A 20,421-nucleotide genomic window follows, 5' to 3' on the forward strand; every position below is an offset into this window, starting at 1 on the left:
TTATTTTATTTTTTTCCAAATAACTTCTGCTCTGATTAGTCAGCTTTATTTTTCATTTGCTGAAAATGAAGCATATCTGCCTTGAAATGCCTTGTTCTCGATTGCCGTCAGCAGAGTTTGGACACCTATCGAGCAAAGTTTTCGTACAGCTTCTGCAGTGAAGACTGTGTATTTTCGAGCTTCCAGGGGAGGGTATCCACCGAAACGCACAGTGCTAGTCACCCTGACAAAGTAACTTGTAACTCTTGAAATACAAGCTGATGTCTCCAAAATGTAAGGCCATTGTAAGAAAATAAGAAGCTCATTCAAAAGAAACCAAATGAATTAGTTTAGCTGGGTGGGGGCAAATGGATTCGAGGATTCTGCAGAGTCCCCCAATGCATTTGAAAAATGGACCGCAAAAAGATTTGAAAGGACCACTCCGCTATCATACACATAAAAGTGCATATGATGGCTGGGGTGCCCCTTTAAGTTAAGTGATCAGATCATGACACAGAATGACACGGTCTCCATCCACATTCTATCCCGACGTTACTTTTGAAACGTCCCCGGATTCGGTGTCCTCTTATGAACATCATCGTAGTTCCATTGTACTGTTAATATAATTGGGGACTCGGCAGTGAGATGGTTTTGCTGCCTGTGTTTAACTATGCCTTTCTCTTTGACCGCAATCCAAACATTTACACTTTGGTAGTGTGTCTCCCGCAGCACTGCTACTGAGTGCACAAAACAGAACATCCATCCCTTTAAAACATTTAAATGGGACATAAGGCTTGCCCTGAATAAATTAGATGCACATAGCAATCTTCAATTTTAGGCTTACAAATGAACAGCAGGTTGTCACACCGAATCAATACACAACATACAGTGATCTTAATTTTAGAACATACATAGCAGGGGATTACCCCAGGAGGCTTTTCTGCCATTTCAAACAAATATATTGTAACTGCTAATACCCAAGTGATTCCCGTTCTTAACATTGAATCTTTTCCATATAGTAAACACGAGCATTTGACTTGCAGATTTTCAGCTCTTTTCAGATCACATTGAAATCGTGAGATCTAACATTGTCCTAAATTGTTATGATGCAAACAGAGGTGATATGTATGCGTCTTTATTTAAAACAAAGAAGAATGTTAAATGTAAGCCCTCCTAAGGCAGCACATAGTCCACTAGTAACAAATACACAAGTAGAAATATGCTTCCCTTTTTTAGAGGCTCCTTCTTGAGGTAACTCCATACTAGGGGAAAAGTAGCCAATGCTGGACTGTGCATTTCCATGACTTTAAGATGTGCCAACTTTCAGTGCTGGCAAATACCTCCATATAGATAAGCGTCATGCTGCTGATGGAAAACAGATTTTTTTTGTGTTTGGTTGTTCCAAGAGAGTAGCAGATGATAAAAATCCATATAAATAAAAAGCTATCTCTTCAGGCATTACAATTCCCTATTTTCCCACCTAACTTGTTTTCAGCACTGTGGGACTTGTCAATGTAGATAAAAACATGATCAAAAATGAATCAGGTCTAGCAAAAAAACTATGACAAAATGTTGTGGTGCTACATTACATTACATGCTTGGAAATCTACATGTAAGAAAATGGTGGTAGATGCAGAGTATTTGTTGTCAAGGTGTTCCCCAAAGGCCAGCTGAGAATCATTTGTTTCTCAATGGCTGGAGACCTCAATGATAGACGATTACTCATGTAGTAAATTGTGTTAATTCCGAAATAAACAAATAAATAATAATGCTATTTGTGCACGTAATGAGATAAATATATTTGAATATGAATTTATTTTGGTTATTGATAAGGAATGGTCAGATTAGATGCTTTCCTATCTGTTCTCAAGTTCTTGGGTTTTATGTAACTGACGGCTTCTGTTTTCCCCTAATAGCTTCATTCCAGAAAACGTACAGGCAGCATGCTGTTCTTGCCTTCACAGTGCACGTGTCAGCATTTCTTTAGGTTAAAAAGTCCTGGAGGGTACAGACTTTCCTTCTGGATACAGAATTACATATGCATTATTGCAAATGAGTTGTGCCACAAAGGAACTCATAATAAAAACATCAAAGGGAACTTTAACTGCTTTCTATAACACTTAAACCTGCCCCATTAATCTAAGGGCAGAAAGAATTGAGTCATTCTGTTCCCAGATGGCAGGACGGATTGAATGGGCAGAACCTTCCAAGCCCAATGTTTTCTTTTCTTTAAGTATACTTCTGCTTAAGGTCAATTTCCGTATCACAAAATCCATACCACTTAATTGAAGTTGTCGCATAACGTCTTAATGGGAAAAAAAATAAATCTCCATTTACTTAGTCAGCAGACCATATCTAACTAGCAAAAATGAATCAAATATGTTTATTACATTCATAAGAGCTGAATTTTAATATATGGTATGCTACTTTAACTTTATAGTATGTATAGTTCATGGATGTCATTTGAGTCTCCCTTTATATCCCTGCTAAGAAACAAATGATCGTTATGTCCTGATATGTAAAACCATAGAATTCAAAGAGGGTGTACTTTCCTTTTCACACATGTATACCTACACAAATGGTTAACTATACTTGTTTTATGTTATTATTGGAGTAATTGAATAATTCCGTTTTCATTTTAGCTAGCTATAATTAAAAATGATTACTTGCAATAGGCTGTAAACTGGGGTGTATGGAGGGCTTATGCAGTGGTCAGACTTACATAACCATCCGTCGATGGTTTTTAGCCTACCACATAACGTATATATCTAATAAGATTTTCGTTCTGTTTTAAGTGATAAAAACTGTACCATTAATTATTGAACGGTATTGTATATAAAGTTTATTAAGTGTTAAGAGACCAGAGCAATGCATTTCCAGGCTTCGGAGCTCTGATGTTATGAAGCCACTACCAGTGCTGCTGCTTTGTGATGGATAAACCTTATTTATATCACTTGGTTGCTTTTTTTCAACTTCTCCTCCAATCGACTAAGGTAATTTTTTGAAGCCCAATGATTTGGTAAATTAAAAATGTAACTTGAGATAATTGGTTGTGATAAATTCTGAAAGTTGACATTTTCCAACAAATGGAGCAAATTTAAGCTCGTATTGGAGTGTATTGATTTATACGTTTCCCCTCATCACTAGTTTTACCAGAAGTAGAACTGTAAGAAGTAAAAGTAAAAAGAGGTCTTCACACAAGTGCTCCTTGGTACGGTGTACAGGCTGGGCATGCGACTTACCCTTGTTTGAGTGTTTGTCCCACTATTGACCTAGACGTTCTTCTAGAAAGGAGAAATACTGGAAAGTATATCGGGTTAGCTGAGAGTCATTGCAGTCCCCGGGGTAACTACATGGTCACTGGCAGTTCTATTGTGATAACATTGTCACCGTTGCAAGCAGTGCTAATGGTGGCCTAATTAAGAGCAGGGGTATTGGTAGCTTCATGGGCTAAGATTAGTCTTCTGCTCTTGAAAGTCTTCATGAAATAGAAAACTGCGATTGGCTCGACACTGCATAAACAGTGATATTCAGTGATATTGTAGTTTATGTGAAGCAGATAAACATGTAATTATCACTTGGTTCCATAAAAGAAATCATTACTGTTTTGGTCACTGCAATTTTTTCTGTGTAGTTTGTACATGGCCTTTGACTCCGTGCTAATAATTAGCTCTGGTGAAAGGCTGTCATTAGCCTTTTCACAGCTGGTGGGGACATGATAATGTTACAGGAATTAGGATGCTGTAAAATTAAAACCATTTACAAAATAAAGTAGGCCCTCCTGCAACCAAAACACATCCATTTTCCTCATTACGGGTCTATCGAGCGTCTATCTACACCAAAGGAGCCTTGTGTGAGACGAAGGTGTTAATTAACATAGCAGAACGCATACTAGAACTCCTATCAGGTTAGCGGGTTGACAAGTAATTTCTAAAAATAATGGGGCTTTATTGTAATCTCGCTTCTGTCTGAAGAGCCTGCCGTGGAAACCAATGTGGTTTTTGGCAGCCAAAGGTTTTTGAATCTAATTGGTCTAATTGTTGACCTGAAATGTTTCTGTTTCTTATTAAGCAGAAAAAGAACATTTCTCCGTGTTGTTTTTTAACCCCCGGATTATTATAGAAGGATGCAGAGTACAGTATTGTACAGTAGCACTCTCCCCTCTGGTGCTCATGAGGTTAAGGATTAGGATATACCAAAGCTTCTCATCATAATCATTCTTACAGATGTAAGGTGGATTAAATAGTTGGCTGTTGGCCAATATGAGCAGGAATAAATTGACTCCTTTGAAAATAGTTTCTTAGCGGAGCTTCCATCCACAGGCCGTTTTTGTGTAATGTGAAAATTTGAAATATACCAATCCATTGCGGTTGTTACTGATTTCCTCCTCTTCATGTATTGAATATATCATGCAACATATAACACAACTCATCCTCATACTGATGACATTTTTTATTATGACACACACATTTATGTCTATACATATACAGTGTGTGTAATGTATATATGTGTGTGTAGTTTTGTATGCGGAACGAGCAGTGCACATTGTAATATGACGGCTGACTCTTGTGTTCAGACTGAAGATCAAAGACCAGCAGGAGGGAGCAGACCAGTAAACAGCACATAACATTGTTCTGCTCAACTAAGATGCAAGTGCAATACATTTACCAGCATTTGCGGTCTCTTTGATACAGTATAATGGGACTCTAGAGATTAATTATTAGCTGCGAGAGTTCTCACACTAAAATATTTTAAAAGCGCAAACATTACAGAAAGCTAAAATAAGACCCATTTTGCTTTTTTTCTGCATCAATAAATTGCATGCCTTAACACCATTTCGTGCGATTTGTAGAATAAGTATTTGTGATTAGGTCACACACTGCGGCATGTGCAAAGCAAACAGTGCCGTGTTCCGTTCTCCGAGAGGCCTTCTCCAACACCAAAGGATCATGGTTTAGTGAGTACTCTCAAGAAACAGTAATTAGGGTACTGCTTATGTGACTTTTTGCAATGAATATCACATATTTAAAACCATAGGACAAAAACAAAAGGGTAAGAAAGTATGGCGATGGTTGCCCTGTAACATGTGTGGGACAGTCACAGAGATGTCTCCATGTCTCCTGCTTTTATCTTTTAAAGATAAAAGAAGCTTTAAAAGTTTAGAAATGTTCTTTATAAAGTCAGACATCTAGCTTTACAGGTAGAAGTGTTTGTTGAGGCACTAGATGACTAGAATTTACCTTGTATCTTTGCTTAAATGGCCCAATCATTCATCTATTACTACTTGACCTGAAATCACACCGAGACAGGTGCTAATCCTTTTGGCTGCATACATTTCAGCGCCATTCTGTTTTATAGAAATGGAAAATCTAGCACAGAATAAATGTCGTGACATAGCTTACCTTTTCTGTACTTTGTTTATATGACTGGGAACACATGGCACTTGGCCAGCCTAGTTGTATGACATGTGAAATCTGAGCATAGTTAATTAGTGTCCCGTTGCTGCTTGCCCCGCTGATTTTCCTGTACTGGCATTTTCAGTCCATCATTAATTATACTTAATGCCTTCGCCTGCTGGTATAGGTGTCAGCCGTCTCCCACATGTTGTCACACGGTTTATCCTGGATTTCGAGGTTTATAAGATACGTACTGAACAAGGTCTCTCACTGAACCATCCACATTTAATCTGCAAGAGGGGAAACATTTTGTGGCCCCCCTTTTCTGGAATTCTAATGTGAAATGACTACTATTTGCTAAATACATTTTTTCCCCCCAAATTTAAGGTACCACTAAATTACATATTAAAAATTTTCATTACTGTTTGTTTTAAAGGAACACTCCAGCCATAAGTACAGGTAACATGCACATTGGGGTCCATTCTAGAAACTAGAGTTTCTTTAATGGGTATTTACGGTAAGTGCAGGGAGAAACATATTGAAGCATAGAAAAAGTTATATTGTAATGTTTAGTTTAAAGGTGCACTCCAGATTTCACATGCACTTTAACACATATGGAAGCAGAGTGTTACCTTGGGATTGAATTCATTTTTTTCACCAAACGCACCTCCTGCTCGCACCCTGCGTGGGTTCTAACGGCACTGCCATGTGGGTACACATTTAGTGCTCCCAGTAAAAAGTGCTTTCTTGCCCACTGATCGGCTGCTTTGAGCAGCCCCAAACCATCAGCAATTGTGGAGCATGGACGGGTGTTAAGCTGCAGCTTAAGAAGAAGGAACCCCCCCACACACACACGCAAAGTAACATGCATATTAAAATACTACGTTTATTACGGTAATTTGCATTTATGTTTGACAAAGCTATTTCGGATAGCAGTCTTTACAACTGAAAACTGTGATACAAAAGGAAAGTGGGTTATGTATGATTTTTGAGTTAAAAACTTACATTTTAACAATGTGATGTAAAATGTATGGTGTTACAAAATGGAACAATCTATCAATATATAGATGTGACTGATCCAGGCCAGGGGGACCCCCTTCTTGTGCAGCTGATTGAAACCAATGCATCCTGCTGGCCCTGGAACATTATACCTGCTCTACTGGAGCGCGTTTCCAGGACCATATCACTTACTATGTTTCTGCATATGTAAAGAATTGTTACAAATATTATAGAAAATAAAAAAAAATACCTCCCAAGTGCCCCCGTTGTAAAGTGATAGTCACTCTTTGGGATCCAATTTTCCAGTTTGTCTTCTGTTATATTGTCCATCTTTTGTCCAACACACTGATGCGATTTGTTTGTTTTACCGTACCATAACAATTAATGGAAGTATATATATATATATATATATATATAATCAATAAAATAGCAGAAATGCCATTATAATGCAATTCATCAATGATAAAGTTGAGCTTTGGTTACTTATCTTGGGAAAGATACCTTGTTACATAAAAACACTCATTATGTTTAATGTTCCCAACAGTACTCTATATTAAATATATAATCTTCAATATTAAAAGAATTTCCTGGCCTGTTCCTGCAGCTGTCGTCCTCCTCCATGGTCTGACATGTCTCGCCATTGATTGGCTGCTTGATAAATCAATGACAGCGCAGACCCCACACCTCGAAAGGGGTAATAGCTTATGAGGATACTGCTGAATCCCCCCATGTGTTTACAAAAATGAACACCATGAACATGTAAAGGGATCTTACAGCCGTCATATGATATGCATTAAAGTTCATATGATGGCTGGAGTGTCCCTTCATATGATGGCTGTGTATGTAATTGCTATCGCTATAGTGGTTCCTTAGTGCTGCAATCTTTGTAACTTGAACTCCTGCAGTGGTCGTTTTCTATTATGTAGATACTATGCATAATGGTTTCTTTCCTATATATTCTTAAGCAGGTGATGTGCATGTCAGCATTACAGTTGAATTATGTTGTGAGCGCTGTATGTTGTAGATTCCACATTTAGAATGAAAATTAGTTTATCATCTGTCATGCAAAGGCAGCTACGATGTAGCCTCTAGCAATGTATATTAAGGCTTCCGTCACCTTATTATGCAATTATGAAACTAAACATTGGATCTATCTGCAATATATTGAGTTTAAATATAGTACACAAGACCTTGAACCTCAATTTAAATTGAACAGTTGGGAAATGTAGCCGTGGGAGACAGCTTATTTGTTACATAGTATGCATTAGTGATGGAATCTTGGCTAGAATCCAGTCCGTTTGGCTGGTCACTGGAAATTGCCTATTACAGCAAATCAGCACAAACGCTACACTTGCATGCATAAAATCACTCCATTACAGTAGCTTATAAAATAAAGATTAATTAGGTAATAATTAACAGCCATATTATTTTCTGGGTACATTTGTATTTATTTGATTGACCTAAGATTTAAATAAAAGACTTACAGATTCAATTTGCAACAATTAATTTACCCTAAAATTTGTATTTAAAAAAAAATAAAAAAAATCTTTATTTTATAATGGAATTGATTCTGCCCTTGCCTTCAATTCTCACATTTAACCGTTTATTGCATCCTGCCTCTTCCAATTCTATTTGTCTGATCAGCCTTTGTCTTACTCAAGGCCCACCAAACCCATTTATACAGGCTTTTATCATATCTTATCTTGACTACTGTACCGCACTCCTATCTTCATGCCCCAGAGATAAATTGTGATGGTAACAGCCCCCCCTTAACGGTATTTTTTGAATGTAGTTCTAACAATTTACTAGCAATACCTTAATATCCAACAAAAACGGCGGCACGATTTAATGATGCGTAAAAGGATTCACGTTATATCTAACCAATAATTAGACATCTGATGGGTATGCTAGAAGGCTAGACAAAAAAAATGAATGAATGAATAATTTATTTGAATCCCTGGATTTGCCCCCTCTGGATCCGTGTTATGTAGAGTGCATTATATTAGCCTGCTGGGGCTATAAACCATCACAGAGACAGTGGGATAGAGTCTGAAGCATGTATTCCAGTAATTGGACTATTTATTTTAAATGCCTATCCATTCTCCCGTCAACATTACCTGAATGTATCATGTAGTTTACCTTGGCCTTGTAATGAAATATGCAATGCATGTGAGACTCCGGTTTTAAGGATCTGCAAAAAGCCGGAACATTGTTTTTTTTTTTGTTTGTTTTTAACAATGTGATTCCGTAATTATTTGTTGTTTACTTGGTTCAGTTTTCTAAGATGTCTGTCCTGAATATTTATCGATTACTCTATCTAGCATCAGCAGGACGGGGATGAGTTAAACTAACCTTCAATCTTACAGTGACAAAGGAATGATCTATATATTGTTACCAACTGTGTTGGCTCCCAAAGCCCTGTATGTCAGGCAATTGTCTGATTTTCTAAAATTACAGGTACCAAGTCACGCAATTTTTTATTCATATTGCTTAGGCTCATGGTCTCTTCTTGCTCATGAATGTCCCTTTATGATCTAAGATCTGATTCATGCGCTTCTCTGTCTGGGCTGCAAGGAGAGATACGTTCTATAACCATTGTCAGGTTGTTCTTTAAAGAAACTGCGCTAACAACATGCCATAAGAGTCCTCAAAATTCTTGTCAGATATCAGAATTTGATATGATTCCCCTTCTATTTGTCAGCCATCTAGGAAGTATTATTTATTTCTATTATACCAAAAACAACTTATGATGGGAAATGGCCTTGAAATTATTCACATCGCACCGCTGTATACTACGGGAGAGGGAGCCAAAAGGAAATACAAATCGCTACGGCAGGGAAGAAGATGAAAATAACATGGTTAAGTTATTATAATTTTGCATGAAACAGATTTGATGATACTTCAATGAGTGCTGAAGCCTTGCAGTTACCAGATTAACAGAGAATTTCAGAGTGCGGTTTCTGTATGGAAGATAAGGCTTGGAGTGCTTTGTTGGTCTATTTGACTGTAAGAGGAAATGCAGGTCCAGAATGAATTAATCTACTTTTTAGCGTGTGTGTGTGTGTGTGTGTGTAAACCTTTTGGCAGTTTTAACAACTCTGTAATACAAAGGCTGGCAAAATGTGATAGGTATTGCATACTTCCCATGTCTCCTGTCTTTGCAAGACAGTCCTGATTTTTTCTTTTGCAGGTAGTGAGGATTATGGACTGGTTAGGGAGATCCTCTGATCTCACCTGACCAGGCCAGGGAGCTGTAAAATCAATGGCGTTCTGTGCTATTTCAGCAGTCTTGAATTTTTTTTTTTTCTATACATATTTTGGTTTTGATTTTACTGCATGGTTACTCCCCTGTTACCGTACCTGGGAACTTGTGGGCTCCGGCTACCTGGACTCACAGGACTCTTTCAGGTCTCTCCCGCTGACATCATGGGAAAACTCCCCCATTTAAAGGGAAAATGGGCGGGGAGAAGGGCGTGTCAGGACCCCGCTCCCGCAACCTGGAAGCTAAAAACTATTAACAGGAAGGAAACGTCAGTATGCTTCCTGCACATGCCCTGAACAATGCCATTGAAGTTGTTACAGAATGGAACATCAGTGTTTACCTAGAATGCATGTGATCGGGGGCACTTCATGGTATTGAATTTTATTTAAATATGATCCCTGCTGTTTTAGGACATCCAGGGAGAAGAATAAAATGAGACCGAAGTCTTGTATTCTAACTCCAGTGACTAAAGAATACCTGCACCCATTTACATGCAGTAAACTGTGTTGGAGTTCATGCAGAATAGACTAATATGCTTTTAAATGAAAAGAGGACACTTGATTCTAGAAATAGGTGATATAGTTGGTCTGTTGAAATTGGGTCACTTTTGGAGCGCCATTCAGTAATATATTTCACTTAACTATTCTTCTGCAGTGTCCCGCGCTATGTAAAATTCATAAATGCCCCATCATTTCAATTTGTACTGTTTTACAGAAAGAAAAAAAAATATTTTTGTCAGAAATCTTGCAATTTTTGCCGTCTTTTTTGTGATGTATGTTTCAAGAAATTCAACAGAGGGCTGAAAACTTTTAGGGATTTATTAATTCAAGAAACCTGATTTTATTCCCTCGTGCTCTCATTAAACTGTCTCTTCCATTTGGAAGGCGTAATTGCAAAGAGCTGTAGAGCGCTGAATAGTTTCTAAGATGTGGAGGTCAATACGGCAACCTTAACCTTGTCCCTAAGTGATTAGCCTGTGCTACACTGCTCTCTATTATCTTTCACAGGTAGCACATATATCATTAAGTGAGAATCAGATATTACATGTTCTTCTAATTTCTTTCATCTTTTGGGATTCTAAGTGCTAAATAATGAATTCAGCAGGTGCAGGGTTTTCAAAAGGAAAAAAAAAAGCGCATGCAGTGTATATTCAGTTAGTTAATAACCTTGTTTATCTGTTTTATTTAAATGGAAAAGCACCATTGTGAGTAAAAGTTGAGAGTAACAATTTTTGTCTTTCGAAGTTATGTAATTATATATGTTTGGTCCTAAGGAAGAACTGTAGAACAGTAAGAGGCATCATACTTCCCAAATGGTCCCTCCTTAGCATACCTTGGTGCTTCCTAGCTTAGGCTAACTGGAAGCTCTCGCTATTGTGGGGGAATGTTTTCGCATAGGGGCCGAGCTTTGCCCCGCTAGCCTCTGGTGTGATAGTGGCCAGAAATTTTGATGCTGCCAAATGTTCCTCCCCTGCCTAGAGAAAGGAAAAAAAAACTGACCCAGAGACCCGGGGCCGCTGGGCTTCACCCAGAGACTCTGGGTCAAACCCAGAATGTTCCCAGGTAAGCTAATTAGAAGGACACAGTCACATAAATTATTAGCAAAAACCTTGCCACCGACTATGTCTTTGTCAGCAGTGTGACAAAATAGGGACCCACCTGCTGCAGAGCCCCGGAAGTAGTCTCTCCTTTTTTGGCTTATAGTTAAACCACCCTTGCTAACAAAGTTTTAAATACTTTAAATGTTTCAACAACAGGATAGTACAGGCTTATATAATAATGTGTGTTGCAGAATTTTACAGATTCTGCCCTTAAAGCTCCAGGTATGGCACCTGATTACTGGGCTTTCAAGTCCCTACCTAGCTTTGGCCACAGTGGTGGCAACCTAAAGAGCATAAAAGGCATATACATTCAGATTGCTGTTAAAATAATAATGACCAATATGTACACAAACAGAGCAAGAAATCAGTGCATAACCAGTAAATAAAGAATAAATATTGAGGATTCTGTCACACTATATGGCCATGTATTGCTTATCCAACCACTTCATCAAACTACCACAAGTTTGGCGAGTCCTGTATATTGTTTTGATGGCTATATTGCTTACCAAGGAGCTGAATCAGCGTGACTGTTTTGCATTTTAACCCACTGAGACTCTCATGCAATTTAAATCCTTCTCTGGACACCATTAATGAGGATCCTGTGTGTAGGTGGGGTGCTCAACCCTAAGGCATAGAACCTGCACATATGCACAAAAAACATTTTTCTGTGCTGACTACACTTGTGTGTGTTCCACCATGTCCCTACCGAGCTCTGCCCTCAGTAAAGGCAACCTTATTCTTTGCAAGCGCCTGACCTGTTTTTCTTCAATTGCTACTCCTTTAAATGTTACTTTATAACTATTATTACAAGTGGGAAAAGAGTGGTTGAGTGTCCAAAACGCTCACAAGGTAACCTAGCAACATGCAGACATGAGCATATAGACACCAAGATGTAAGAACTAGATTCATGTCTAATGTTCAATTACTGTCCTCACATCCGCAATTTACGTAAGTGTTGTAGGGGTTGGGGCAGATTGTTTAAGTCGCTCAGCAAATGGTCTTCTCTTCTTTGAGATGTGAAGTATTGGTTTCAAGAGAGCTATACTTGGGTTGCACCTCTGATATATTAAATATTGTTGCTATAATGACTTACAGAAGGTCACACGTCTCTCTAAAAACCTCTCCCCCTTCTCTCAAAAAAATTACACGAGGGTTAGTGTATTCAGGTTGGAAAGCAAACAATTTTCCTTTCTTTCCTCATTATCCTCATTTCACTGGATTAGAAAATAGTAAATGTTTCCATCAACTTATAGGTGCCTTTGAGTTTCACCGCCTGCCAAGTTGAGTTTGACAAATGGCAAACGGTTGTAATTAATTTTGTCATCTTTTCATGGACCAAAGGTTGACTACAGTAACCATAGATTGTAATTGTCATCAATGTCACAGAAAATGTGCTATTATTAAGTTCAGGCTGAATTTTATTGCTACGGATGGTCATAAATTGAATGGTCAGTCATTTAAATTATCAAGCAGAAATCACTGTGCCTCTATTTAGAACTACATTCTAAAACAATGTATTTGACTTTGGACCTTTCGGAACTAATTGCGTTTCTTCCAACAGATGCTAGAGAGGTTGTAACCTGAATGAAGTTTTTTGACAGTCCTATCAGAATAAAAATGTTTAAACCTTTTAAAACTAATTACATTGCTATTCTCATCATACATCTTAATTCACATATTTTGTGCTCTGTGGTTCCTGTTCCTTAGTTTTGTAGACATGCTAGGGTGATTTTTTTTTTTTTTTTTTTTTTTTGTTTAGACTCATCGTTTAGGGAAAAAACAGTGTCTAAATCTCCAATATGGATAAATCATATGTTCTGCTTGGTTTCAGTATTGTCCATATTTTTAGGTATTATAAAGGCAAAACTGGATCATTTCTGCGTCAACATGATATAATGGTAATAATCCACAGTCTACTGATTCCAAATAGTAGACTGTTTCAGTTTTGCCTTGACCAACATGGGACATAATGGCAAAAGAGTACAGTTGTGCATTGCAAATTTACAGAATTTTGGTAAATTCGGCGATTTGTACAAGGCATTTGTACAGGCCCCCTGTGAATCAGACAAAACCAAAGCAAAAAGCTCAGAATTTTGGTCTAAAATTTGTGGGTCCACATTCACTCACACTCGAATTCTCATTCACTCTCTCTCTCTCTCTCTCTCTCTCTCTCTCTCTCTCTCTCATGCTCATTGAATGTTTCCCTGCCGACCACTTTCCCTTCTGCCGACCACTTTCCCTTCTTGAATGGAGAAAAGAGAAGGGAGAAGATCGAAGAAACAAGATGTGGAAGTGGTCAGCAAAGAAAGAAGGGAAACATTTGGAAAGGTTGAGAGAGAGTGAGTGAATGAGAGTGTGCCCCTGAATTTTTGGCTGAACCGGATGGGGAGGGAACAAAATTTGTTGCCCGAAAACACATTTTTCAGTTTGTTTTTGACCCATTTTCACAAAGGCTTGTTAATTTAAAAGCAAAAACCCATTTATATTTAAGGGGACCTTAAAGGGGGAGCTCTGACAATTTGTGCTTTGATTTAAGTTTAAAAAAAAAAGTTTTCTTGATTAAGGCGTTTCTATTTTTTACGTAATATAATGTTTTTAGGGTGCTGCGTATCAGCCAGTCTTACATCCTGCAAGGCACTCTGACTAATGAAAGTCTATGTTGGAATGTAATTCACACGACTGACAACAATGGCAGCCTCCAGGTCTGGAGGAAGTTTATTGGAACAAAATGAGATGAAACCAGGGTTTTGTCAATGCTGACCAACATTACTCTATACAGGACTTGAGTTTGTGCCCAAGGAGAAAATTTGTTTTTCCATGTGACTTATCCTTAAATTTAAAGTCTTGAAAGAATAAAAAGTACGGGAATGCTGTACACATGTTTATTGCCTGGTATGGTGTAAACAAATGCATAATTACCAATTTACAGAAAAAAAAACATAGATTGTTAATGTTGGTGGCTAGTACATTTGAAGTGCTCTTTTTGTTTTATGCTACTTTTTTTGCAGGGTAGGATAATGTTACATAGATAATGAAATATGGAAGGCTACCCGTATTTCACACATGGCTCCATTCTATTAGTGAAAGATACTCATTTTTCAGCCTCATACGACACTTCAGCCAAATTGGACTCCTGTTTCATTGCATGTGAATTAAGATAAACGATGTTAATCACTGAAGCTTATCAAATGAAATGTCCTTTTTGAAACAAGTCACTTAGCTCTTAAAACAGCCACAACAACAGATATTTGAGTATGTTGCCAGTCAAAATTGTGGGTTCATTTAATATTTATATTACATATTATTGCTTGCTTTTTCCACCTCTATGCGGGGATTTTTTTTAAGGTTGGTGCCACAGGAGATAAATACTAAATTAATTTAAAAATTCTTCTTCTCCACTTTCATGGTCCTCAACACTGTTCGAAAGTTTCCACAGAAGCAGGCCAAAATGTTCCGGTCTGCATTTTGATATATATATATATATATTTATATATATATATATATATATATATATATATATATATATATATATATATATATATATATATATATATATATATATATATATATATATATAATTTCCTAACTCTATACAGGACTCAAAGAATGATTAATTAAAGTAAATGCATTAGTTGATTTTTAGAGTCATCTAGAGCCTAATGAGAAGCATTTCAATTTTATTCAAACGCCCATTATAGTTATTTGTTTATTGACTTTTCTAGTTGGTCCTGGTTTGTATTTACTTGGTGTATGTCTTGATTGGAAGACGTGTCCATCAATCATTCCATAAAAGGTCCAGTGCAATCCACCAATGTTAAAATCAAACAAATCACTTTTGCGTATCATTGGTTATCTTAAATATACAGATTGAAAATTACTTTGAAATCAATAATTCTCTTGAGGTTTTCAGTTGGTTATTATAGGAAAGGCATAAAGCAGTGATCCAAGAAAAACCTTTATATCTTGTTTAATAGAAGAACACAAAATATGAATCCTTTGACAGGTATTTAATCAGTATTAGGACACAAACATTAGCAAATTTGTAATTTCATTTCCTTTTAGGCTTATTTATATAAAAACACAGAAATGTTTTCAGTTATCAGAGAGAGAACGAATCAGTGTTTGGTTTTGTTACACATGACACTTAAGTTTAAATTTGACATGATTAGAGGTTTGGCGATTCAACAGTACTAGGAATCAGGGCCAGGCTGGCTATGATGTGGCGGTCCTGGCACTTTAAGGCCAGCTGCTGAATACAATTTTGGGAGAACCACTAAAAGAAAATTCTTAACTCATTTCTTATATCTGCCCCCAGGAAATGGAACAATTAATACCGTACACACAATGTCTATTTTTAAAATAGTTTGTTTTTATATATAGAAAGTATCATCTTTTAAACATATCTATGTAAAAACCCATGTGATCTGTGTTGATGCCTCCTCCCCATTTAACCCCTTAGTTCCCCTATAGACGTACCGGGACGTCCAAAAAACGCCCACAAAGAAACCCCTATGGACGTCCCGGTACGTCCAGCCTTTCGTGCAGCGTCAGGGACACATCCCTGCCGCTGCACGGGAGACCAAGCTGTCGTTTGACAGCCTGGACTCCCCCCTGGCAGCAGAAGCCGGCATTGCCGGCTTTCTACTGCCCGATCTCCCGTAACAGCTTCCGGCATGAAAGCCGGTAAGCTGTTACGGTTGAAAGTGCCCGATCGCGCAGTTGCAAACACGCGATCGGGCATTCCCTTCCGGGTTACGTCACTGCTGACGTAACCCGGAAGGTCATCGGAGGACAGGATATCCCCTGCGGATATCCACTACTTTTTCTTTCTTAACAACTGTCAACTATTTTGGACTGTCCCAGGGGCAGGACCCCCCTCCCCCGTGCACCACTGCAAAAGGCTGGCGCTTCTGAGCACACCCTCCCCCTCCATTTGAGGAATGGAGGAGAGGCTGTCCATGTGGCCCCGTGGTTTTGCAGAAGTGCACTGATGGGACCGGAAATGCAGGTAGATTCATGGAGAAAGAGAGGTGCAGAAACGCTTCTCTTTTTACACCAATCTAACCGTAAAGAACATGTCTTGCCGTCCCTGTCAAAGTCCCAGTGGGACCCATGTAAGGGCCAGCTCTTGTGTCACGACTGCTCTGTCATCATCAGTTGGCCCTGCTGCCATGTAAGGTTTAGAAACATAAACATTGAAATCTTTATTAATTGCTATGGAATTTACCTCCAGGGATATACTGGAAATGGCTTTTACAAAAGTCTATGAAAGTCTAATGTTCTGGGTACTGAGTATTGCAGTAAAAAAAGTGAAAGAATACAGATTTTTAACTTAAAATAGTCATTGAAAGCTTTTTGAAGAATTAATTATATTGTGAGCATGTCCTAAAGCTGTAGATAAAAACGTGTTGTTTAAACAGATAACTATAAACATTGTATAAAATGTAATGTAGGCATCCTATCAGGTTTATGTCAACGTTAAACACAGTATGGTCTCCAAGGTTATCTTGCTCGTAATATGTTTACCTGCCTTAAATTACAACCCCTCAGAGATAAACGTGTTGCTGTTAATTAAATCCCTTGCTGGGATAAATCCTGATCAGGATTCCTGGATTGTCCTAATAAAACACTTAATCCAGGTGGTTGTTAACATCAATGTATATGTCACTGAGATTGTGCCCATTCTTAAAATAAGCACCATAAGACTTTTTCTTTCTGCACTAAAGATAGCGTGATGTAGTCCAGTGCATTATTTTAAACATTGTAATGTATCACTTGTCAGTGAGCTTAGCCCATAGACTAATAATTTGCATGATAAACTGTCTCTGTGATCTCAGGGGGGGGGGCAAGGCACCATTGGGTTCTTTGCTGCAATGGGAGAAAATTCTAAATTGTGTAAAACTAAAATTAATGGGGTCCCTTCTTTCACATAGATAAACTGACAGATGGACACATAAGTAAATGCTTGTTGGATAAAAATCAGGAAGTTCAGTTTGCTTAAACGGTGCAGCAACTGTTCTTGACTTGATACCTCACTACATTGTACAACCTGGTAAACCTAAATATTGGAGACTTTGCTCCTGAACATGAAGTCTGCAGGAGAGTTGTGGTTTTTCTTAACTCAATTCACTATTAGTTATAAAGAGCCCCCACAGTAATGGGCAGGGAGGCCAAAGCTGGCCCTACGTAATGCGTTACGCAGGGGCCAACACAGCTCTTCTTGCATAAAAGCTTACTGAGGTTGGCCTCTCCTAACGCATAGTTAAGTCTGCGAATTGTAACCTCAAGTGAGTAAAGTCCAGTAGTGGATTGCCTCTGCTGCGTCTGTTACAGTGGAGGCACAGAGGGTTTGTACATGTTTGCTCCAACTACATCAGCCCACCGTGTATCAGAGAAGGGACAAGAAGACGCCTCGCTATTATTCTTCTTGTGTGATTCTATTTCTTTCGCCTACTACTCTTCCGAAAATATATTTTGTTTGCTTCCCTCCAAACAGTTAAGATGAAATGGAAATAAACATTTCTTTAACTCCGATGATGAAAAACAAAATACTTAAAGGAAAAAAAAAACCTTTTTTTCATCCTACTTAAAAACGTGTTAGAAGTGTATTGAAAAGAATGAGAATTGTCTGAAAAGATAATTATAACCATTTAATGTGCAACAATACAATGCTCCGGAATGAAAAGATGAGTTAAACCTATTTAATACAATTAATGGCTATTTCATACTAATGAAATTCTTCCTAATATTAACTGATGGCGTTCTGCAGCTTTCAGCTAACAAAATTAAAGATACAAATCATATAGTTTTAATCTCCTACTTTGATACAAACAATCCTCCGCAGCCATGACTGGAGTAATAATGAGCTAAAGCTTCACGTGTATCTAAAATTACCCCATTGCTGCCTTAATTTGGTAGGTTTTTGGCCTTTTTCTATATGAATTAAGTTATTTTTTTACATTTAATTACACTTTCTGACATTTGAAGACCTCTGAAGTCCTGAAAGTGTATGTAACTTTACAATTTTTTCTATCTTGGCCCGATAAAATGTATTGACTTAAACTGAAGACTCCATTTTCTCTTGTGTTATTATAATTGCAGCACTGGAGTTGTGTTACCCTCCCTTTCGCAAGGCCTAATGCGTCTCCATAATGATCCCAGCGTTAAACCCTAAAACCAAATCAACACAATTAACCTTAACCGTGAACTTTAATGTGTCTTAGTAAAGTGCATGCATGTGGCATAGTGTGCTGGGCTGCATTTTAGCCATCGGCTAATGTTCTCTAAGTGGTTTCTGAAGTCCATTAGCAGGTAAAGATTTGCTTTAAGAATCACTGTCAGCGTTGATTGCAGCTCTGAAGGAAGTATAATTTGATGCTTTCTTAATCTAAACACAGGCAGTGCTATTTCAACATACCCCCTCGCCTAAGATGGCCGCAGTTAGCCTCTTACATAGTGTTTAAAGGCGAGAAGCAAAAACGCACTTCTGATTTCTGAATAACACCGTAGAATAAAGCCGTAAACCTGTGAAACAAAGCGATCAGGCAGATTTAAAATATATATGTACAGTGGGACTATGTATATGAAAGATTGAACTGTAATTATGGAATCGGAATTAAGGCCTTGAAAACGGAGGTATGTGTACTTTTTTTACTGAACAAAATCAGTTAAGCATTTAGTTTAACGTCATAACCTTATCTCATCTAAAAAGCTTAATACTCGTTGTCCACTCCTTTCTACATCACTGCAAAGCACAACAAGCACTTTAATTTACCCCCCCATCCCTCCTTCACCTAATTTTTTTTAATTAAAATCAATCAATAATTCTTAGCCTGTAACAAAATATACCCTGCTATCCTATAAATGTAGATAATTATTAAGGGACAGCAATTTGTAACCATTTGGCTGCCAATCACATATAAAGTCTATTGTTGCCCCCCCAAATGTATTAAACAGATACTTTTAAGAAGATACACATATTGTAATACATAAGCAAAAATCTGGAGTCCTTTTTTCTTTTTAATATATGGGCTGATCAGAAACATCAATAAAATAGGTACATTTGAAGACGGCTTTCAGGCGTATTATATAGCGCCCGATTTCACTGTATATAAACTTTATGTTATAAACAAAGTGTATGCCGCACTATATTTGGGAAAGACATCAGTGCAATTTAAAGTTTAAATATATGGGGAAGAAGATTCCCAGCAGAGTTATTAATCTAAAATGACATATTGCCTTTGAAATGCACATTACTAATAGCTCATCTTTGAAATCTTTATACAGTAAAGATTAGCTGTTCATAGTTCACATAAATTAATGATGACTTGGGAAATTGTGTTCAAAAGAAGCAATTAATGTTTGCATACAGTCATTGTTAATTTATATATTGGTATTAAAGGGATTATGGATCAAATTTATCACGGTTTTATACTTCTTTACTTACTGGCAGGTTTTATACTTTACCATTATACAGTCATAAAGTTGATGTAATCCGAGTTCGTAAACACGAATAAAAACAGAAGAAAAATGTCAGCGGATTGGATGTCTTTGATACTGGATGTTTTAATAATAAATGAAAACTAAGGTTTGGTGCTGCAACCTAAAAAATATCTGCCAGTGCAGGATTATAAAAAAAATAAAAACATCTAAAAAAAAACAAAAACAAAAAAAAACAAGAAGCTTGTTAAAATACGCACTTTTCTTCTGTTTATCTGTGACCTCTGGACACTCATTGATTCTTAAGTGATATACTTTTTGTTGTAGGTTATAATAGTTATTGAGGTCATCAATGAAAAAAAAATTCCACTTTATCTCACAACGATATTGTGGCTTTCGGCTTGGCCTTTAAAGCAGTATTAACTCAAGTAAATAGAGAGGCTCTGAGAGATGGTAATAAATATCTCACAACCTGCCGATCATCTCAAACATTTACAGAAGATGCGAAATGACCATGCAAGTGGTCGAAATAATCTTTTTTTTAATAAATTAGTAACTGCACAAAAAAAAGTGTTATACTGTAACATGCATGCTATAAGAATCTTTATATTTGTTCTGTAACAATAAATGTAATTTGGAGAATAATCAATATCGCTTCTATTTTCAGCTTGCCACTGAGATTCTGGAAGGCCTTCTAGATGAAGATGATGAAGTTATCCAGGTACTTTTAATATATTTCATATTGG

At 37.4% G+C, this 20,421-nt stretch overlaps 1 protein-coding gene across 1 annotated transcript in view; it reads left to right on the forward strand.

The window, feature by feature from the left end:
- LOC128497074 (uncharacterized) overlaps positions 1-20,421 on the forward strand; it is a 164,261-nt gene that overhangs the window by 105,480 nt on the left and 38,360 nt on the right. Inside the window, exon 9 of the mRNA XM_053466952.1 lies at positions 20,343-20,396. Coding sequence (XP_053322927.1) covers positions 20,343-20,396 — 54 coding nt within the window. The remainder of the gene's footprint in view (positions 1-20,342; positions 20,397-20,421) is intronic.

Source organism: Spea bombifrons, chromosome 5 (genome assembly GCF_027358695.1).
Source record: "Spea bombifrons isolate aSpeBom1 chromosome 5, aSpeBom1.2.pri, whole genome shotgun sequence".
Lineage (NCBI taxonomy): Eukaryota > Metazoa > Chordata > Amphibia > Anura > Pelobatidae > Spea > Spea bombifrons.